This window comes from Nymphaea colorata, chromosome 9 (genome assembly GCF_008831285.2).
Source record: "Nymphaea colorata isolate Beijing-Zhang1983 chromosome 9, ASM883128v2, whole genome shotgun sequence".
Classification (NCBI taxonomy): Eukaryota; Viridiplantae; Streptophyta; class Magnoliopsida; order Nymphaeales; family Nymphaeaceae; genus Nymphaea; species Nymphaea colorata.
Genome location: NC_045146.1, coordinates 9,767,628 through 9,792,058, shown reverse-complemented (window position 1 = coordinate 9,792,058; position 24,431 = coordinate 9,767,628). Strand labels below are relative to the sequence as shown.

The following is a 24,431-nucleotide window of genomic DNA, read 5'->3' as shown; positions in this document are numbered from 1 at the left end:
GAACTCGGCTCGACTAAATAAGACATGAGCTCGACTCGACTCGAACTCGATTATATCTCGACTATCCTGGCTCGAACTTGACTCAATAGTCAATGGTCGAGCTCGAGCTTGGCTCGATTAAGCTCGATTAAGCTCGTTTACTTGCATCCTAACTTGTTGAGCTCGAGCTCGAGCTCGACTACGGCTCGAATACGTGAAGCTCGATAAGGCTCGAACTCGTGAGCTCGATTAATATTACTCATTTCTGTAGTTTTTCAAGAATAGTTTCTTTTTAATGGTAGGCAGCCACGGCGAATGGACGAAGAAAATAATGACAGAGACCAAGACAGAAAAATGTCGTAAGTAGAACAAAGATATCTCGCTGTAATTGCAGTGAATACAAAGCTCATAGCAAAGATAGATGAAAGCATTCAAATTATTGCATAAACCAATAAAAAGGTGCACTTTTAAAAGCCCACCAACACCAAGATTGCATTCAAGCACCAGATTGCAAGATTGAAAAATCACATCAGGTGACTCCACATCCTGTAATTGCTTAACTTGTAACCAAAACAAAATACTCTCCTAAGATTAAAAAGCTTATTACTGATATTGACAATCCTTTATTGAAAAGGTGATCAGATTAGAAGGTCATAACACATGAAATCAGCAATTATGCCAACTTACCAAATCATGCAATGAGATTCAAAAAAAGCACAAGGAGTATGAGAAAAAATGGAACAATAACATGAAACGCCTAAAACATCCAAGTGCTGTTACCAGTTACTACATAGCTGAAACATTCATTTCATGGAGCATCGTGATTTTATTCCTTGTGGAGCTTGTTGTCCTGCTCAAAGATCCTCTCCAACGCCTTCACCTGATCCACCATCAGACGCCTCTTCTTCGCCGCAATCTGGCCTCCTTCTTCACCACAGTCTTCCTCGTCTGCAAAACCATCCATCAAAGTCTGGAAATTCCTTCCATAGCTGCTTCCAACTCTTCCTCCTCCTCCATCCTTTTGTTCTGCATATAATTCATACCAACCAAGGAGAAAAAGCACTCAGATGACTCACAGACTAGTGTCAATCACATCACAGACATACTGTTTAGGAAAGAAAACAGAAGCAACAAACGGAAAAGCTACCAACCTGAATTTGGACAGACAGGGAGCAAGCCTCCCAAAGAGCCTCAGCTTCCCATTCTTTTCATGGCTGTGGAAAAGATATATATGGGTGTATATAGTATATATAGTATGTGTTTTATATATGGTCCTGGGGTACATTACAAACCCTGTAAATCAGGCCCAACGGATCATAAAGTCAACAGGCCGACTGCCTTAACAAGTGCAAAACAGTAATTTTGGACAACTAATCCAAAACTAGAATTCTCACACTTCAAGGAAACAGAATTACATTAAAGAAGGGCACCAAACAAAGGCACCCATGCCATAGAACTTACAAACATTAAGTAAGATGAAAGCAGCTCGTTGTTGGAACTAGCCAATGGCTAGTCGGCTGATACAAAGGCAGCACAAAATAGGGAACAAAAATACAAGAAAAGAATAGAAAAATACATACCCTTTTGAAGCAAGTACTACATAATCTTCCATGACATAACATGTTTTTTTGAGATTTAACAAACTAGAAAAAAATGCAGGAGAAAAAAAAATGTTTGTTGCCATGACATAACATAATCTTCCATGACATAATCTTCCTGCTATTAACATGTTTGTTCAGCCCTTAAGAAACGAGAGAAACTCCGTACCTGCAGGAGAAAAAGAAAAATTGCTTACTGATTATTTTGGTTGATGAATTTTGCATTAGAAGCCCAATCCAAGAGGAACTTAAAACACTAAATCCAACCAACATGTTGACAAGTTGTCGTCTTACAGTAGAAAACTAATACTGGAATTGCTGGAAACCTAATAATAGCAGGAATCATCTGCAGAAATAGAGATTCTCATCTAGCAGGATATGAAAGATGATTCAAGAGTTAAAGCTTTCTAAGCTTTCAACAAGAAAGAATGCAACAATAATAACTCACCCCACTACGAACTTTCTTTAATAGCTTAACTCCACCATCAAGAAGTTTTCCATCTGAAACAGACACTAGAAAAATAAGCAAATGAATAAAACCAGTACACAGAAAAAGATCAAGAAAAACTACAAGAGGCAACTGAAACTGACACTAGAGTCACATTAGATCAAGAAAAAGAAGAAAACAAAACAACAAAAAAAAAAAGCATTACCAAGAGGCAACTTGAATCATTCTAATGATATATATTCACTTGATTCATCCTCAACCTGAAAGAAATACATATAGTCAATTAACAAATGATTCACAAAATATTTAATGAATACAATTTATTCAAAATATACTTACTTGTGTTACAACTTCATGCATTGGATCACCATCATTCTTTACCCAATTACCCAAACAAACCAAAGCTTCAACTGTTTTTGGCACCAATGAACTACGACTATCATTAACAATTCGACCTCCTGAAAGCTTTTTCTGAAGCAACAGAAGTTATTGGAATTGACAACAAATCACGTGCCATTTGTGAAAGAATTCGATACTTAGATTCCTTATCCTTCCACCATTGCAAAATATTGAAAGAAAAAGCATCACCATTATTATCATGCTTAATCAATCCGTCCTCCAAATATGTGTCTATCTCAGATTTAGTGACATGAAAAGCAACATTTTCAGCTTTACCTAACAAGATTTATTCCACATTGTGGGGTGTCTCGACTCTCTCGACTTTGAATACTAGAGGAATTAATTGATGCAGTAGAAATATTGACATCCACTTCATTTCTTTGAATGTAACTTTGATATATATCTTATAAAGATTGTTTTACCATTTGCATTTGTTCTTCCCTTTCTTCTCTTGATTGGTAAATTCTTGAAAAGACAAATTCTGATAATGTGAGTTTCACGCGTGGATCTAATATGGATGCAATAATCATTATCAAGTTACAGGATTTCCAATATTTATTAAATTTCTCCTTCATTTTCACTGCCATTGCCTTCATAAACCCACCTTCATTTTCAACTTTTTCCTGCAATATTGCTTGAACTCTCCAAATTTCAAGAAAATATAAGTTTGTTGTTGCATAAGATGACCCAGAAAATAGGGTCGACACTGAATAAAAAACTTGAAGAAAATCACATATCACTGCAATTTTTTCCCAATCCTCGGGTCCAAGCAACCATACCAAACCTGGGTCTTCCATGCTATATCTTGCAAAAGCATCTTTATATAAAAGAGCTCTTTCCAACATAAAATATGTTGAATTCCATCGAGTTGGTACATCTAACACTAACTTCTTTGACGTTGAAAGATCCAACTCTCTAGCTGCAGCTGCAAAACCATGGAGTCTTGAAGGTGACACTTTGATATATTTAACTGCCTCTCTAATGCTAATGATTTCATCTTTAATGGCACTCAACCCATCTTGTACCATTATATTCAAAATATGTGCACAACATCGCACATGAAAAAATTTACCTCCATGATACAAGTTGATGCCGCTCTTTTCCATGTTTTCTTTTAATTTTCTGACAAGAACATCATTTGATGAAGCGTTGTCAACTATAATAGATATTATTTTCTTTTTAATCTCCCACTCTGCAAGATGCTTAGCAATTACATTTGCTAAAACTAACCCAATATGAGGTGGCTCAACTTTGGTAAAGTTGATGATACGTTGTTGCATCTTCCAATCTTTATCAATGAAATGTGTTGTTAATGCCATATATCCAAGTTGTTGGTTTGATGTCCACATATCTGTAGTCAAAGCAATCTTCTCAACACCCTTGAAGACAAGAAACAATTTCTTCTTTTCATCTTCATATAATTTCATGACATCTTTCTTAACTGTCGTTCTTGAAACTGGCACCCAATTAGGAAAACCAAGCCTAAGAATGAACCTAATCCAACAATTATCCACTATGGAAAAAGCATGTTCTCCGGTTGCCACTAGTTTTGCAATTAACTCTCTTATTGCTTGAGCATCAATGTTAGAACCCATTTCCATAAGCTTCTTCGTGACATCTGAAGTATTCCCAGATTTAAAACTTAAAGTCGTTTGCTTTTTGTTAGTAAAACGTGTCAAACATTTGTGTCTTCTCATTGATGATGTAGAGCCTCCTCCACTTATCGAAAATAGTGCACTGCAGTACTTACATTTTCCTTTTTTGATACCATTTATAACAACCTCATCAAAATCATTCCATATTGTAGAAGTCTTTGACCTTGACCTTTTTGCACCACTTATACGTACTTCATCTTCATGAGCATCTATTGAAACCCCTTCATAGTCAGGGTCTTGCGAATCTATAGGAGTTTCATTAGAGGAATGTACTCCGATTGGGACATCATCTGAACTCAGTCTCGAATCACATACTTGTTTGCCCTTATTAATGCTTGAGCTTCCTAAATTTGTCATTCTTCAAACTAGTAATCCTATTTGAACATGAAAAGAAACTACTCATCAACAAGCATATTAACAGTTACGTCTAATCAGACAAGAAGATTGTTCAATCATGATAATGAGATACTTGAGGTGGGTAGACAAGAATCTCATTCTATTCTGCTCACTGAAACTGAAATAGTGTGACAGGCATATATTTAGATGCATCCATGCGACAGAAACTGAAAGAACCTAGTAATGACTGATGCAATGAGATTTGGATTTTTTATGTACATTTTTTCTTTATGTAGATCAGACCAAATCCATATTTGTTGAAACATGTTCTATCTCACATAAGCTCCTAGTTGTAAACAAGAATCTAAGTCTATTTATGGAACTGACGTGCATAGTATTCAGTTTGCTCTTTATGAAACGATCTCACCCATTCTCCTAGACACATGCATATACATATATATATGCATTCCCTTAAACTTAATGATAGAAATAGATCTAATGACAATATAATACATATTGAGAAAAAGATTACTAAAATGTATAATAAAAATGAAGGAAATGAAATATACCATCATCACGAAAAAGCAAGTCAGTTGTGGTTTTAAAAAAATATGCATTAAACATAATAGTACAGATATGATATGCAGTTCGTAATTACCTGAGGTAGATATATTGCACGAAATGTTGAAATGACTGATGCAATGACCTGCAAGCCGTCGGCCTTAACAATGGATCCAATATTTCAGACATTATTGATACTTGCATGGTATTCAATGTTGCAGAAATATTTATTCATAATGAGCAAGTGTGCATTATTGATACTTGCATGTCAACTGTAAGTGTGCATTAAAGGATGAATAAGTCTCCTTAAAGACAATTCATGTTCACCCTTGCATGCATGGAGGAAATCTAAAACGCCCTAGAGAGCTATGCAACAAAATAAAAAGGATTTACAGTAATAGAGAAGAATTTGTTGCATTTCTTCAGAAAAAATATTCTTCTTACATGGGATCTGTATGTTAGAGGGGATATTCATGTTGGAGAAGAAGAACTATAGATAAGGAGTCAACACCATTGAATATTCTCAAACAAATAAACTGATTAAGGCAGGAATTTATACGATTTGGGATCACTCAGTGAGAAGTTTCCTATAGATAAAGTATGACAAATCATTTTTTGCTTTTTCATTCTTTCCCTCTAAATCAACATGAAATGTCAGCATAGTGCATGCAGAGTTATAGTAGTTGAAGAATAACCTTCAGAGATATGGCATCACAAACCAAGAGCAATATCATAGGCTACCACATTACCAACAAAGCAAAATAAAGAAACAGATGGTAAGCAATGGCATGAGCAACGCTGCAAACCTGATGTGTAATCAACTGAAATTGAAAGTCATTGAAGTGACGCCAGTATCTGTGCAAACATATAAGAATTGTATGTAAGTAAATGAAACAAAACAGATAAAATGAGTAATAAAACAAGACAGATAAATGAGTGGAAAAGGACGCAATTGATGGAGATTTAAAAATGAATACGATGGTTATGTACAGTAATAACACCATGTTCCTTGAAGCTATGTCCCACCAAACATCATGCATATTTTGTATGAGCTTAAACCACACTTTTTACACATGAAAAAAAAATTAAACAAAAAGGAAAAATATAAAAACAGAAAAGGAAATAAGTGAGAAAGAGAGAGACAAGTAGGGGCTCGAAGGAAGGTACCTGAAAGAATGCTAATCAAAGCAGTAGCCAGCAGCCAGCAGGTCACCAGAACAGTGATAGGTCTGTGGAACAACTACAGAACACCAGAGAAGGGGAGAATGGCCCATCAAACGCAAGTTTAGACATTACGAGTCATAGAGCAACCAATAAAGATAGAGAGACAGAAACAGAGAGAGAGAGAGAGAGAGAGAGAGAGAAAGAGGGAGAGATGGACGGCAGAGCCACTCCTGGAACAACCACTTAATCAGAAGCTGGTCGAAGGAGGAGAAGGATGTCACAGAAGCAGGCTGACGCCAAAGAAATGGAAGGACCACCGGAGCAGGATACACGGCCTTTGAGTTGGATGTCACTGGAGAAGCGGAGAGCACACTGACGCAGGGGCGGCTGAAGCGCAGAGCATAGGCGGAGAAGAAGAGCACAAGCAGGACAGGGGTGCAGAGGCCAGAGCACAGGCGGAGAACGAGAGAAGAGAAGGAGAACTGGAGAAGGAGAGACCGAGAGAGGGAGAGTTGGTGTCAGAGAGAGGGAGAACAAAAAAAAAACCCTAAACCTAAAGTGAAAAAGGAGTCTCCCACCTATGAGATTCTGAACCGGTTTTTTTAAAACCGATTCATTAACTAATCGAGCCGAGTCAAGCTTTAACGAGTTCACTTGAGTGAACTCGAACTCGACTCGATTAGTTAAACGAGTCGACTAGTCAACTCGAGCTCGACTCGTTTAACAAAATAAGCAGCTCGTTTAAACTAACGAGTCGAGTTAAACGAGTCGAGTTCGAGTAACTCGACTCGTTGTGCACCCCTATCTATGCTTGAACTTAGTTTGCATGCACCATATTACACTTAGGTTTCATTTGCATGGATTAATGATGATTAGAAACATGAACTAAGTCACTCAATCATATTATCTGTTCATGTAAATCTAAGGTCTGATGATTTACATAGATTTCAAAATCATAAGATTTTCTAAACTGAGGGCATCTTTATTTTTGTTTCAATAGGTTAGGACTTTAATTTGAACTTAAAGTTAGGTCATAAACTTATTCCTTGGTCAAATTACCATTGGTAAAGGTGCCAGTGACTGTCAGATCTTGTACCTATAGGACTGATCTGATCTCTCATATTCATGTACAAGGAAAGTGGAGGCAAACACAAAGTTTATTCCCCAACTAATTGGTCATACACAAAGTTGAAAAGTTTTGCATGTAAACAAAAGCTGTGACTATGATGGGACCTATCATTATTTGACTAAGTTAAATGGCATGAGATTCTAAATTCTAGGTGTCATCCAAACTCTAGACCCTCCTAGGTGCATCATAAAATTATGTGTATATGATTTGTGTGTGCATTAGACCTAGTACTGGAAGAGAAATTTCATGCGCACATAGACTTAGGGACAAACATAGCCTCTATCAATTTATGATTTACTTAAAGACCATGCTTGTTCTCTCTTTCTATTTTAACCTTCATCTTAGGCCCCATTACATTATATCCCAATATTTGTGTATGTTGATAATGTTTTCTAATTACCTTAAGCCTACAAAAGTTCTGGTTATCATGTCATAGGACTCATCCTACAAAGAAACAACTTCAGAGGGGGTCGATGCCTGGACTAACCAATTAGAGGAGGGTATTGGCCCTTCCCTTACGACGTACTATGGCAATAACCATATATGTCAGTAAGGTCCAAGGAGAAATGAGAGATCTAAACTTTAGAACCTATAGGATAATTCTCTATACAACCTACTTTGGATTTTATCTAGGTATATCAACATAACTTGTTACAGAACAACTAATGGTCAAAAGAGCTTCTAAAAGACTTAAATTAGGAGTCCAAGACATTTTGAACGATGCATCTCAAAACCCATGTCCATGAGGGTGTGCTGCATGTGTATGTGTGTGAACTGTGTGCTTATTTTACTTGTTGTAATCATGTTCATTTCACTAGATGCGTATCTTAAATTCGTTTTTCCTTTATCCAAAACCATCTAGCTGTCACATCTATCCCAGTCTTAGTTGATCCATTTCTTATGATGTTGCTTTAGCAGGATCAAGACCTCGATTCAACTTATCGTTAGTATGTTTCTCAACTTGCTTTCTTAGTTGAGGCATCATTCTTGCAATCATGCTTCTCATTTACCAATTCGATGACGACACTAGCTCACTAGTTAGAGTGTGAATTAACCAAATCAACATGAATGAATATTTTCATCGTACCTCAACGTATGTCTGAATCTTAATAACTTGCATGTTCTATCGTCCTTTCAAATCCTAATTTCCCATGCAAACCATCATAAGTACTATTTGTCCACGAGTGACGTAATATTCATACCAACGATAACATGCATCAAAAGTTTGTTAAAACAGGTCCAAACCTTCCTCACATTATCAAAATCTCTACCATGTTCCCTAACTGCTTCAAAAATTAACCAATCATGGTAAAAAGATAATTATATACATTCTTAGGACAAAAGTATAGTAAAATGAGGCTTGTTTAGCCATACTCACCTGTCTATAGAGTCTTAGCTGCTGTAGGTGTCGCTGACAGCTACCCCAAAGTCTTAACCGATCACCAAATGACCAAGACTATGTGCTGCCATCACTTCCAACACCCTCTATTTGCTGGTATAAGAGGAAAGGAGTACACGTACTCCTTTGGCTGCCAAATCACAAAAATGGCCCCCAAGAGCATGATAATGATAAAGAGAGAGAGCAAGACATAGGTCTGACGAGAGAAGAGACACCTAGTTGAGAGGGAGAGGGTTCGACTGAGGGGGAGACACATGCAGGGGAGAGGGACAATGATAGAGAGAAATAGAGAGAGAGATAAAGACAAAAATGAGGGCAAAGGAAGAAAACAAACGAGAGGGGAAGAGTGTAGGAGATCAAAGGGAGTCCATGAGAGAGGGCTCGATTGAGGGAGAATATAGTGAGAGAGCAAGAGTGGACATGGTGAGGACGAGAAAATGCTGGCAGGAGAGAGAGCAGAGGATGAGGGAGAACGTGGGATAGAAAGGGGGAGAGCGTAAGAGAGAACATAGAATGATGAGAGGGAGAGGCATAAAAAAAGGAAAATGGGAAGAGGGCATCTACCTATGCCACGTCACCTCTGTCCCTTCATTGCTGTCGACTTCTGCTTATGTTCTCCTTTTTTTGCCTCCTAGTCCTCTGTGCCAAACCCAACATCAGCGAGGGAGATGAAGAGAGAGACCCCCCAACATCGACCTCCCTTTTTACACTGGTGGCGTTTTAGGTCTAGATCTGGACCCTGATCTTGAGCTGACTTGCTAAACATACCAAACATTACATCTTACCCTCCTTAAATAAAATTTTGGCATCAAAATTAAATCATACCTCAATGTGAGAACAAGTATAGATACTTCTTTCGCATATTAGCCTCGATCTCTCATGTGCTCTCCTTCAACCCATGGTGTTGTCATTCCACTTTTACTAGATGAATTATCTTAATGTGAAGTGCTTGCTATCTTTGATTCATAATTTTAATAGGCTTTTCTTTTATCATCAAATCATCTTACACTTGAATATCTTGAAAATCAATCACATGTGTGGGATCTGACGCATATTTTTGAAGCATGGAGATGTTGAAAAGGTCATGAATGTGACTCAAATTAGGTGATAGTGCTAATATGTATAACACCTCTCTAATTTTTTCTAATATTTCAAAAGGCCAAATGAACCTTGGGCTTAACTTTTCCTTAATACCGAACCCAAAAACACCTTTAGTAGGTGAAATTTTCAAAAATACATGATCACCAATCTCAAAAGGCAATTTTATACGTTTAATGACAGCATAACTCTTCTGTCTACTTTGAGTTGTCAATAACTTCTTCCTTATCAATTATACTTTGTTGGTATAATGCTACAATGCTAAAGAATTTTCGATCTTGCCATCACCCATTTTGATCCAACAAGTTGACCATTTGCAAGATCTTTCATACAATCCCTCAAAAGATGTCATCTTGATGCTAGAGTGGAAATTGTTATTATACGCAAACTCCATGAATTTCACATGTTTATCTCATTTTCCTTTCACATCCAAAACTACCCTAGTATGCTAATGGAGGTAGATTCCTTTTCCAAAATGATGATGATGGTAGATTTTGCCTGTATATAGATTTCTATCCTTCTCAACTTCCTTCCTAAGGTTAAGGTAAAGCTATTCCTGGCAAGAGAGATGCCATTTTTGCAAAGAATCAGTATGAAGAAAGAGCCAAGATATGTGCTAAGTTCAAAGCGAATGCCCACTTGATGGAGAACTACAATGCATCAAAAGCAAAACCTCATGTGGATAGTTCTTCTCCTCCCTCATCTGCTGGGTGGACTGAGGTGAAGATCCTCAAGCAAATGACTCAAAAGAAGGACTACAACAACACTGTTCTAAAAACTTAGTTGGGTCCCTCCAACCAGTTTGAGGTGCTGGACGAACCTCATCAGGCAGCAAACCCCTGCCTAAGGAGACCGCGGTCGCAATAAATTGGTAGGGCAATTAGGAGGCGGAAAATAAGGGAGAGGCGGCAGATAAACAAGAGAATATTCCTCTATCCAAGGAGATAGAAATTGCAATGACGGAGATAGAATCGCCATTGAAGGTCTTAGTGGATAAAGGGGAAGCAACCTATCTTCTTCCCCACAGCCAAGAACTACCAAAGTGGTGAAAGTTTGTAACTCTTTCCCAAATCGAATGCAGTTTAACAGCATGAGTGCTCAGACATGATCAGATTATGTAAAGTTCTGGCGAATGCCCAAATAGAAACACAATGGACCCAAAGGCTCCTAGGATTCGTACACTGATCAGCTTGACCAAAGAAAGTGAAAACGTGGCAGGAAACTATTGGAAGAAATTAGCAACATCTTTCCAATTACATGGCCAAGTAAGGCCCGGTCTTTGGCATCATCCAAGGAGGACAACCTAAAGGCCACATTCATGACAGACAAACAGGGAGGAAGTTTTGAAGATCAAGATCAAAGAGTGAACCGACCCCCTCCAGATCAACTTGATACCACTACAGCCATTGGATGTGCGGTCTCATACTTCAACAACTCATCAAGGAATGCATGTGGATCCTTTGGATAGTCCTGTGGTGACGTTCAGCTATGAGCGAATGGATTCGAACATGATTCTGGAGCTCCCAATGTTCAAGCAGGAGCTGAAAGAACCGAACCCTGCAGAATCAGATGAGCATTAAAGATTGCTAGATGTATCTTAATCGTTTCTCTCCTTCTCCATTTATCCATGTGTATTTTGTCCTCGAATGTGTGGGGTTTTGGCTGATCAACAGCCAGAAGAGATGTTTCTAACATAATGCATGATGTTACTCCGGATATTAGTATATTCATTGACTCTCTCTTCTTACTTCTCGGAAATTTCAGATTTGGAAAAGGGGTTCCCCCCATTTCGTATTTATATCTAACTCAGCTTTCTGCCAAGATGTGGCCAAGATCATTATATGCTGGAATCCGGCCAACGTTTGTGCCTACTATCATGCCTGGATTGCGATAGAATGCAGATGCAAAGACAGGTGGGAGTCTACCTTCATCCTAAACAATTGATGAGCCATATGGACGTTTGAAGATTGAACATTTGAGTGGTGGTATCCATCATCTGCAAGGATCTGTCAGCATTTAAGGATGCCATGTGTAATGAGAAGGACAAGATAGGTCAGCCTCCGAACAAATTCAACTATGATAAGTTCAAAGATTTCATTTGCAGGTTTGGTCTCCATGTCGTTGATGATGCCAATAGAAGTTTCACCTCGAGCAACAATCAGACTGGCGACAGTCATATTCTTTGTCGCATAGATTGGGCACTGGTTAATCAAGTTTGGGATAATGCTCCATGCCGACCAGCTATGCTCAAGGTGCACCCCTGTGCCACTTCCAACCACAACCCGTTGCTGCTCACTATTCTCGAGCATCACAAAAAATTGAGCGGTAAGTGTCTATTTAAGCTCTTTACTTGCCGGTCATTACGAGCAGACTATGAATAGGTTATTAAGAAGGCATGGTCTCGGGAAACATGGGGCTGTCGCATGATCCGGCTAACGTATAAACTTGAGGCAACTCGTAAAGCGCTCTCTCGTTGGAATGCAACAGTTTATGGCCATACTAGTAATTGCATTGCTAACATTAGGAAGGAGTTGGTCCTCATGGAGTCTTGCCAGGGGGGATAGCGGATTCGGACGATCATCGGGAGTACCTCTTGAGGAAAGAACTGCATCAAGCTATGGAGGAGGAATACCTCTTTTGGAAACAAAAATCAAGGGCCATGTGGCTTTCTGACAGGGACAAAAACACCAAATTTTTCTATGTCAAGCGGTAACCTCGACTGGTCCGGAACACATCCATGATCATTGCACTTCTTATTTTGCTGAGTTTTACCATAGTGACTCATCCAGTGGCTTATTAGCAACGGCAGTGATTCGGGGCTTAACGTTTCTGTTTCAAAGGCTGAAAGGTTCATGAAGCTTATTTGAAGTTTGAGAGATAAAAAAAGGCTGTATTGAGTCCAGCAGTGATAAGGTGCCTGGCCTCGATGACTTTCTTGCAGAGTTTTTCAAAACTTACAAGAAAACGGTGGGACCAGATGTAACAGGATGTATTAAAGACTTCTTCACCACAGGTACGCTAGTGTGGAAGGTTAATCGATCTCATTTGGTCATCATCCCCAAATTTCAAGGTGTAGAGAACATCAAACATCAAATTTATTTCCAAGATCATGGTCAATCGGATGAAAGACATCTTGGGGGGAATATTAGGGAAAGAGCAAGGTGCGTTTCTTCCAGGCAGATATATCCATGAGCACATCCTATTGGCTCATGAATTGGTTAATAGTCTGGACCTGCAGGAGCGTCTCTCCTCCTCAAGCTTGACATGTCCAAAGCTTATGACCAGGTAAATTTTGATTTTCTATGTCATGCATTGCATTGCCTCTTGTTCCCCCTCATGAATTCAAAAAATTATGACTTGCGTAGGAAGTATTACTTATACAATGATATTAAATGGCAGAGAAGGAATTTTTCTTCAAGGGTAAGAGAGGTCTGAGGCAGGGAGACCTCCTCTCTTGTCTTTTTTTTTTATAGTTATGAAAATGTTCATCTGGAAACTAAAGTTTGAACAAAGCAAGGGTCGTCTTGAGATTCCCAAACCAAGGGGGTTCTATTTGATTCCCATGGCTTTGGCATATGCAGATGATCTCTTTTTGTTTTGTAGAGCTAAACCATCCGTGACCGATTGCCTCAAAGAAGTTTTTCAAGTTTTTGAAGGTAATGCAGGGACGTTATGCAATCCAAGTAAATCAACGATATTACGGCCTTCAACACCTATCCTCATATTGCAAACAAGAATAGGTTGGGCTGGCCGATTGAGGATCTTCCCAGCTCATATTTAGGTCTCCCTGTCTTCCACGGGAAGCTTACAGAAGTTATGTACCTCTCTTGGAAAGAGTCAGAAAAAACTGAGTGGATGGAAAATCAATTTGCTTTCCTATTCGAGCAGAATTTGTTTGGTCAGGGGTGTTCTCTCTCATATCATTCAATATTGGGCTAGAGTGTTCAGTGTTGCGACTTCCTCATGGAACGGTTCAATGCTTGGACAAAGTGTTGGCTGACTTTGTTTGGGCTAATATGGAAGGCCACCGTCATCCCCACAGCATTAGTTTGAAGATGCTATGCAACCCTTATGAAGAAGGAGGTTATCAACATTGAGGACTTATATTAACATTGAGGACTTACATATCCTTAATAAGACCCTGTTGATTTAGTGGGCGTTCAAGGCGTATTGTGGTGAGTCCTTATGGGCAGAGTTGGTGAGGCATAATACCTTAGACGGAACAATCTTTGGATGCCAAGGAGATCGGCCAACAATTTGGCCTTATGGAATTTGATTCTTTGGGCTTGGCTAGAGATTGGCCATCAAGTCCAATGGATCCCGGGCGACGGGAGGAACATTAGCTTCTGGTTCGACTCATGGGGTTGGGTTATTATTAATAGGTGGCTGAATGGGCCTGATTTTGTGGCTGTCGAGTGCCAGACAGACATCTTGATAAAAAAACTATACCCAAATTAAGTTGGAAGGAGATCAAGTGAGGGCTGGCCTGAGCAGGCCGAGGTTTTCTCATGTGGAAGATGCTTTGCAGCCAACCGTGGGGCTGGACACTCTTTGATGGGGCAATACAAATGCCTCTGATCTCTCGTGCGGAGACATTTACAACCTGATCAGGAACACGAGAACTCAATGAGCTGGAACTCCTATTTCTGGTCCTCTAAAGCCCCTCCCAGTGTTGTTTGGTTTAGTTACCTTGCTGCTCACCACAGGTTAGCCACTTTGGATAGGTGTAAGAAGCATGGGGTGCCCCTAGCCAACCAATGCGTGATATGCCGGAAGGATGAGGAGTCGACAATCCATTTGTTTCTTCATTGCAAATGGGTCAAAGCCATCTGGAAATGGATTGAGACCAAATTTGGAAGAGGCCTTCTGATAGGGGATGACGTGATCGATACTATAGTGAAGTAGAGGGACAGCTGTTTTCGTAGAGGATGGAAATCAGATGTTTGGAAGGCAATTCTACCTTTGGTAATTGGTAATATGTGGAAAATCTGGAATCGGGTTAGACATGGGGAACCTCTTCCCTCTTCGCATCAGTCCGCTAAGGCCATTTGGAAGAATGCTCAATCTATCTGGGATAAACTTTTGATTAATCAGTGTTTACATGAACGATGCTTTTGATTTGCTATGGGTGTTGATGTGGATGACGGCAGACCGTTCCCCCTTCGACTTCTTGTGCTCATCTGGTGGTTCTGCACCAGCTGGACTGTTTTAAAATTGCCTGTGGCATTCTCAGTCCAAATATGGAGATTGGTGCTGCAGCTCTTACCATCCTGAGGCAGTTCAATTTTCGCAGCTACCTGGATTTCTTAGATGAGATTGCTCTCAGGCTCATGAACCAGACTAAATCGGTTCACCTCACAGTTGAACCTCGTCACTGGAGATCACACATTATAAATATTTTCTTGCTCAACCTCGCAATGCTGAACGTCAAACTCCCTTTTGTTTTGCTGCAGGAACTCTGTTAGGATCCTTAATGGCAATCCTTCATGTCAAGTGATTGCCATTTTATTGAAGTCGTGGGTCCAAACTTTATTGGGATACCATGCCCACTTAATCTGGGTGGTTTCCTCTTACTTTTTTTATTCAATGTATATAGCCATTTTTTATTAATATACCACCGGCGGGCCTTTGCAGGGGAAATCTTAAACGTACGAGTTTTTTTAGTGCTACGTGTGTGGTCATTTTGTTATTATTTTTTGTAAAGTCCGCTGCCTAGTATGGACCGTCGGTAAATCTGCCTTACTAGAGTACCCTGAAATGGAGAGCAATGAAGGAAGGCTTCACCAGTTAGTTGATGCAGAGCAAGAATTTGAGAAGTGCAAAGTTTAGATTTTATTTTGTATGTTTATATTCTAAAATTGTATCAAACATTTATAAGGATTATGAAAAGAAAGAATATAGCAACTTATTTATTTAAAATTAAACTTCAAATTCGTAGTTCGCCTGTTTCTCTTTTTTTAAATCTTGTAGTCCACATGAAAAATTTTAAATTGGCAGTGTTTGTACGTCTATATACATATATATACGTATAGTAAACAAAAGCTACATTATATACAGTAGCCATGGCCTTCTTTGTGGTTAATGTACAAATGCCACGGCTAAAACTGTGGATAATAGTATGAATCATGGCTGACGGTTGCAACTGCCACAGCTTAACCAAGGCTAAAAATCAATGAGCCATAATGGCTATTGCCACAGCCATTGTAGGCAACTGCTGCAGTGAAAACCGCGGTGAAAGTACTCACGACCAGAGTTTTTTAGTCTATTAGCCACGGTGAAGCGGTGGCTAATGGCCTAATTTTTGCTCTTTTGGCTCCTTTTATCCGTTGTAAACCAATCTTCCAAATCCGTTGTAAACCAATCTTCCAAAGCAACCAACATTTCTGTCATCTCCAACAATCTTTAATTCTCATGTGAACTTAATTTTTGTCTTCAACAATCCTTAAATTAATGTGAAAAACACGTAAACATTTATTTTTATTATGAAGGGTAAACAGGTAAATCGCTGAGGATAATACCAAGAAAAGCAAACATTCCTTATTTACATGTCATCCCCAAAGATAACCTCTTGCGTCCAAGCCAGACCAAGGAGGACACATTCCTCTCGTAGTATCATACCAACAAAAACTAAGTTCAAAAGTTCAATTGAGAGTCCCAAAAAACACGACAAATTGCAGATGGGGGTGACATTTGGATATTGACCAGTGCAATATCTGTAAGCCGCAGAATGATGGAGGCATAGTGACTTGAACTTGAAGGATGTAAGAAAATTTGGCAACCGAAAAGTATTCCAACTCCTTTTGCTGTGATCATCTTGGTCTATATTCGAACAGCTTGGTGCTGGTAAATGCACTACAATATTTTAAGCACGTATTTTGATATTTCCATAATAGGAAAATTGCAGTCTAATTTCACTCTCTCTCTGTAATTCTAAATCATCCGTTCTTCCTGTTTCTTATATTAGGGGCATTTGGTATCATCACATTTCACGTTGATAATTTTGGCCAAAATTTCAGAAAAAATGGCGGGTCCCCCTGGTCTCACTATTTTTTTCCTAAAATACCGGTAGAAATTTTGATTCATGAGGTATCGTGGCGTAAGGGCTGATAAAGTGCACCCGCTAAGTACAATGAAAAATCTTCAAGATAAAAAAGCGCCCTCCCTGAAGAACATCTTCATGAGTAATAAAATGGCTCGGCTATCTTCCCAACCATTCTTTTTTCCTTTCTATTTTTAACTTCTAAAGCATTTTTTCCCCTGTACATTAGAAATTCAGCCGGCCCCTACACAAGTGCATTTATCTAGCATCCAGCCAAACAGGGAAAATCACTGTAACTAACAAAGAAGTCTATGATTGTGGAAATGGCCTTGCAGTAACCGCCAAAAAGAAATTCTGTTTCTAGTTTAACAAATTGAGCAGATTCAGATTTGAACTTGGACTCTCCAAGAACGGCAGATGACAGCTGAGGCTGACAATGGGAACCTGAGATTCTGCGAGAGCATACACCACAGAAGGAAGTTCTGTCCTCTAAAAGGCAAACCATGGGAGAACACAAGCTTCATGTCTTTGGTTAGCACAATGAGGGTTTGTGTGGTTCAACAGCCAGCATTAAGAATAATGAAACTAAAAATACAAAGTCAAAGTGGCTCAAGGATCAATGCAAGCTGCACCAGAAAGTGTCCAACTTAATTACATGACGACTGAATATTGATCACATCAGTATAGTGCATATTAATGTTGCACGGGCAACGAAAACTCACGAGGTTCATGGCATTCTGTTCAGAAGCGATATGACCAATGATCGATGGCACAAATAACCAAAGATCACTGGTTCCCAGCAACCTGCAACGGGCGAACAGATATCAAGAGCAAATGAGCCGCTCTTTCACCAACTTGAGTACTGCTTGACCATCAACGGTGACAGCCACTTTCACCTTCGGCTGGTTACACCAAGGTGATATTTCGCCATAACTGGATCAAGTAGCAATTCATCAGCATGTTGAACATGAAAGAGCAACATAACAAGCAGAATCCACAAATATTTAATTTTATACTTTCAGAAAATTTATTGTCACATTTGATAGAAATCTAGCACCAATAATGTGTAACTAAAAATCTGTATTCATGCAAGAAGATAGAGAGAGAGAGAATGAGATAGGGAGAGGCTGAGGAAAAGAGGCCGTGATCAGGATGGTCTAAATGGCCCACATTTATAATACACTCAATCAGTTACAATTGCTGAATCATAAGAGACTCTTCAATTGCAGAATCCTAGGAGACTTCTCACATATCACAAGAACACAGAATACGCAACACAGTTTACAAGAACGTAGAATAAAAGGACCTAGAACGTCATGAGACATTGTTCAATGTATTGGGTTTTGGATCCAGATGGAAGATCCAAAAATCTTATACTTTAACACCCTCCCTCAAGCTATTCATGGTTTTGAACCATGAATAGCTTGCTCTTCAAAAACTAGAACTGATACTTTGTCAATCCTTTAGTAAATATGTCAGCAGCTTGTTCATTAGTTCCAACAAAGACTGGTTCTATCTCTTTAATCTCCACCTTTTGCCTGATAAAATGCTGGTCAATCTCAATGTGTTTTGTTCGGCCATGTTGTATAGGATTGAAAGCTATGTTGATGGCGCTTTAGATGTCACACATTAGTATTGAACTTTTAATTTTTTTCTCCTATATCTTCTAGCAAGTGTTGAATCCAAGTCACTTCTGCTGTCCCTGCAGCAATACATCTGTATTCAGCCTCTGTACTTGAACTGCTTTTTGTATTCTACTACTCCAAGATACCAAATTTTTTCCTATAAAGATGCAAAAACCAGAGATAAATCTTCTTTCGTCTGGTTCTCAAGCCCAATTACCGTTGGTATACATGATTAATTCATGACCAACAACATCATTCTCACTTCTACAATACAATAATCCATATCCAACAGTTCCCTTGAGAAACCTTAGTATCCTTTTAACTGCATTCATATGTATGTTTCTAGGTGCATGCATAAATTAAGACACTTGATTTACTGCATAGGTAATATCAGGTCTGCTAAATGTTAAATATTGCAAAGCAACAACAATACTTCGATATTTGGTGGGGTTTTCATATGTTTCCCCATCATTTATACTCATCCTTTGGTTCAAATTACTAGGGGTTTCAGTAGATTTACAATCTATCATGCATGTTCTATCCAACAGGTCAAAAGTATACTTTTGTTGTATCAAGATGAGACGATCTCCTTGCCTATCAATCTCAACCCCAAGGAAATATGGCAGGCTTCTAAGGTCTTTCATCTCAAAGTTTCTCATTACCAAAACCTTTATCTCATCAATATGTTTCTCTACGCTCCCTGTAATGATGATGTCATCAACACATATAAGGAGGAGGGTAGTCACATTTTCTTTCTTGAAAATAAAAAGAGAATGGTCGAGAGGACTGTTTTGATATCCATATTCCTTAATTTTATTTGAAAAATTGTCAAACCATGACCGTGATGCTTGCTTAAGTCCATACAAGGATTTTTCCAGCTTCCAAACCCATTCGCTAGTCTTTTTCAATAAAACCAGGAGGTTGCTTCATGAAAACTTCTTCCTTTAAGTCACCATGAAGGAAGACATTTTTAACGTCTAATTGATTTAGGTTCCATCCATATTTAACAGCAAGGGATATAATCACGCAAATGGTTCCCATTTTGATTATGGAACTGAACATCTCATCATAATCATGCCCAAACTGTTGTGAAAATCCTTTTGCTACCAACCTTCCTTTGTGTCTTTCTATGCTACCGTCAGGTTTGTATTTGATTTTGTATAGCCACTTGGAGCCATCTCCCATGTTCCACATTCATGCAAGGCATCCATTTCTTTTCTTATAGCCATTCTCCAATGAGGTGATTTTGATGCTTGATCAAATGAAATAGGTTCTTCCTCCTTGCCAATATTTGTCATGAATAACTGAAAGTCAAGAGATAAAGAATCATAGCTAACCCACCCACGAATAGGATGGTGAATGCATTGGGATCTTTTAAGACGAGGCATGTTGTCTTCTTGAGTGTGAACATTTCTGTTCCTTAGTCATCGATTGTAAAGAAGACCCGAATATTGATGTGAATTGCCGCTTTATTCTTCATTATTACTTCCGTGATCAATTGATGACTATATTGGACCCTCTTCTCTTGATTTTCACCATGAGACACATCAGACGATTGTATTGGACTCTTTTGATCTTCACCCTAAGGCACATCATTTTCTGAAATAGGATCTCCATTGAATAACTGTGTACAAGTCCAGGGATCAAAAGATTCAATGGTCATAGACATTTCATCAATACTATCAAAATTATGCTCATCAAAAGTAACATTTCTTGAAGTCTTGGTACGTTTAGTTGTTGGATCATAGCAACGAAATCTTTTATATTCATCAGCATATCCAACGAATCTACATTGAATAGCTTTGTCTTGAAACTTGTTCCTTAAGGCAGCATCAACGGGAACATAGCATATACAACCAAAAGCCTTCAATTTCTTATAATCTGGTTGTTTGCTTAAGAGTGTGAAATATGGAGATTTAGACATCGACAGTGTTATACACAAACGATTTATTATGTATACAGCTGTATGGAAGACTTTCATCCATAAGGAAGTGGGCACATTAGTATCATGCATCATGCTCATGATGCTTTCAACTATATGTCCATGTTTGCGCTCAGCCACACCATTTTTTTGTAGTGTGTAAGGGCAGGAGATTTGTCTAGTCATCTCTTGTTCATGTAGAAAATCAATAAAATCAAGTGAGAAACATTCTTCCCCACCATCACATTGAAAATGCACCACATTGTATGAAAATTTGGTTTGAATCATGGCATAGAAGTTCTGAAATATATAAAAATATTAAAAATTTATAAAAAAAAAAATCAGAAAAATTCTAAAAAAATCCGAAAAAACTAGTTAAAATCAGAAAAATTCAAGAAAAATGTATTTAAAGGAACATTCATCATTCATGTATATGAAGTATGACCTGTGAAGTATGCATATGAACAAGACATTCCAAAATAAGAAATCAAACATTCAAAAAACAAAATAACATACTAAACAACCTAAGAGTATTCAATTAGGTCACAATTCATAAGTTCAGAAGTCAAAACTCAGAACATATTGACATAGTTTTCAAAACTCAAAACAAAAAGCACCGTCAACAGTGACCAAACTGAAATTGGGGCTTATAGAACTGAGAATATTCCGGTTCAGGTCACTACCATTCGTCTTTGATAAATTTCAAGAGAACTAATCTTTGATTAACCTCGAAAGAAACCCTAACACCTCTTTATATAGACTAGAGGAGAGGGAAAAGTTACAAGAAAGTCATTAAAAGAAACATTATTACACAAGTGTCCTCTCAAGCCTAATACTGAATATAAACACGTCTTAACACTCCCCCTCAAGTTGGAGCGTATATGTCAAACAAGCTCAACTTGGAACAACAACTTTGGAATGGTCCTCTTGCAAGAGCTTTAGTAAAAATATCAGCCGTTTGCCCTGTAGTTGAAATATGGGAGGTACTTACAAACCCCTTTTGAATCATGTCTCTGGTATAGTGACAATCTACTTCAACATGCTTGGTTCTCTCATGGAAAGCAGGATTATTAGCAATAAACAGAGCAGCTTTGTTGTCACCTAACAATTGCATAGGAAGAGGCACTTCCACAGTAAGATCCAACATCAGAGATCTAACCCACATAACTTCAGCAGTAGCCTGAGCCATAGCTCTATACTCAGATTCTGCACTTGATCTGGCAACCACTGTCTGCTTCTTACTCTTCCATGTGACCAAGTTGGATCCAATAAACACACAAAATCCAGTAGTGGATTTTCTGTCAAGGTGACATCTCGCATAATCAGCATCAACATACACAGATATAGTGAGAGATGTACCATTTTGAAAGAAGAGTCCCGTTCCTGGTGAATTTTTTAGATACCTGAGAATCATCATAGCAGCATCCCAATGGACTTTCTTGGGCTTATCCATAAATTGACTCACTCTGCTGACAACATAGGCAATATCAGGTCGAGTAACAGTGATATATAGGAGCTTCCCAACAATCCCTCTATATTGTCTAGCATCAACATCTTCAGTATCATCATCATACAAGCGAGTATTGATGTCCATGGGTGTAGAGGCAGGTCGACATCCTAGCATACCTGTCTCTTGCAAAACATCAGTAACGTATTTCCTTTGACACATGATAAGACCCTTCTGATTTCTGGCAAACTCAATACCTAGGAAATAGCGTAGCTCACCAAGATCCTTGGTGACAAAGTGTCGTCCAAGGACATCCTTGATGTTGGAAATCCCCTGAATATAATCCCCTGTAACAATGATATCATCAACATAGACAAGAACTATCACTGTACCTGTAGAAGTTTTCTTGACAAAAAGGGAATGATCGGCCGAAGAACGTCTGAAGCCCTCATTCTCAATATTCTCTGATAATTTTTGGAACCAAGCTCGAGGACTTTGTTTCAGACCATAAATTGCCTTTCTCAATCTGCACACTTTCTGACACTCCCCCTCAGCAACAAACCCTGGTGGTTGCTGCATATACACTTCTTCATGTAGGTCACCATACAGAAAGGCATTTTTGACATCAAGCTGTGATAGAGACCAATTCTTGCTGACTGCAACAGCGAGAAGAACCCGTAAAGAAGCATGTCGTGCCACAAGAGAGAAGGTATCATAATAATCAACCCCATAAGTCTGAGTATAGCCTTTAGCAACCAGGCGAGCCTTATATCTCTCAATGCTGCCATCTGCTCTGTATTTAACAGTAAATACCCATCTGCAACCAACAATAGCTGCATCAGATGAAGGAGTAACTAGTGTCCAGGTGCCTCTAGACTGAAGAGCATCCATCTCTTCTTGCATTGCTGCGGCCCATTTGGGATCAGAAAGAGCGTCCATGGGAGTCTGTGGAAGAGCTACAGCCGACAGTCCCTTGACAAACAGTCGGTAAGTAGGAGTGAGTCTATCCATGGATAAATGACTAGAGAGAGGATGCAAAGTGCAACTGCGTTTGCCTTTCCTTTGAGCAATGGGCATATCAAGTTCATCAATATGAGGACCAGGAGCATGCTCTGGAAAGTCCCCTGTGTCATCATCACATAAAGAATTGTCAGCAGAATTTGTGTGTTCAGGAATTACCTTGGGCGTGCTGGGTGAAGGCACAGGAGCACAGTGGGCAGGTTCAACAGGTTTAGTGCGACGTTGGTAGATAGCCCCAAAACGCGAAGCAACTGGTTGTGGACAACTCATGAGAGGTAAAGGAAGGTGGACTTCATCACTAAATTCAGGCACCCTTAATTGAGTTCCATTTGGAGAGAAATAAGAGGTTGACTCAAAAAATGTAACATCAACACTCACATAATATTCACATAATATCGACGAGTAGAAGGATCATAACAGCGATATCCCTTTTGAGTGCGGGAATAACCAACAAAGATCGTTTTGATAGCCCGAGGGGATAACTTATCTCTCCCAGGACCAAGCAACTGAACAAAGGCAACACATCCAAAAATACGAGGGGCAACAGAAAACAATTCTCTGTCAGGAAAAAGGACAGAGAAAGGAATAAGATCTCCCAACACAGATGACGACATGCGATTAATAAGATAGCATGCTGTAAGAACAGCATCTCCCCAGTAAGAATGGGGAACATGGCTGTGTATGATAATGGTTCTGGCGACATCAAGAATATGGCGGTGTTTTCTTTCAGCAACCCCATTTTGTTGAGAGGTATAGGCACAAGACGTTTGGTGAATGATACCCTTATCCCTGAAAATTTGTTCTAAAGAGGAAGCAAAGAATTCAAGAGCATTGTCAGAGCGCACAATCTTGACACAAGTATCAAACTGAGTCAGAATTTCATTGATAAAATTTTTGATTACATGACCCGCTTCAGATTTGTGTTTCATAAGAAAAACCCAACTAACACGACTGTAATCATCAACAGCAACAAGATAATACCGATGACCCTGAAGGTCAGGAGTACGACTCGGGCCCCAAACATCAAAATGAAGTAACTCAAACACAGAGTGGCTACTTCTACTGGACCGCGGAGGAAAGGATGACCGATGGTGTTTGCCTAACTGACAAGACTCACATTGAAAAGAAGACTTATGAGACAGCTGAGGGAGAACATGCAGCAGTTTCTGAAACGGGAGATGTCCAAAACGTAAATGCCAAGTATAAGCCGAGGATGAGGACGACCCCGACGAGGTAGATCCAGCAAAGGGAAAGGAATGCACTAGCCTGTAGAGACCTCCCTGTTCACGGCCACTGCCAATCACCCTGCCCGTCAGTATATCCTGAAACACAAGAGAGGAAGAGTCAAATATAGCACGACAATTTAATTCTTTGGTAATCTGACTGATAGAAAATAGGCTATGGGGGAATTCTGGTGCATGAAGAACGTGCTGCAGCGGCAATGATGAAGTAAGTTGGACCTCTCCATGTCCAACAACTGGTGAATATTTTCCATCTGCTAGAATAACCGAACGACCCGGTGGAGTAGGGACGTAAGAGGTGAATTGCGCCTTATCCCCACAGAGATGTGTCGATGCACCAGAATCAATAAGCCAATCTGTAGTGTCAGTAGC

The 24,431-nt window shown here is 39.2% G+C and overlaps 1 protein-coding gene across 3 annotated transcripts in view; it reads right to left on the bottom strand.

Moving 5' to 3' along the window:
• Positions 1-17,311: 17,311 nt before the first annotated feature.
• The window catches only part of LOC116260385 (probable uridine nucleosidase 2), a 58,243-nt gene continuing 51,123 nt past the window's right edge, over positions 17,312-24,431 (bottom strand). For all 3 annotated transcript variants that reach the window (XM_031638696.2, XM_031638695.2, XM_050079402.1), the window contains exon 9: positions 17,312-17,738. In XM_031638696.2, coding sequence (XP_031494556.1) covers positions 17,630-17,738 — 109 coding nt within the window. In that variant the 3' untranslated portion in view covers positions 17,312-17,629. The remainder of the gene's footprint in view (positions 17,739-24,431) is intronic.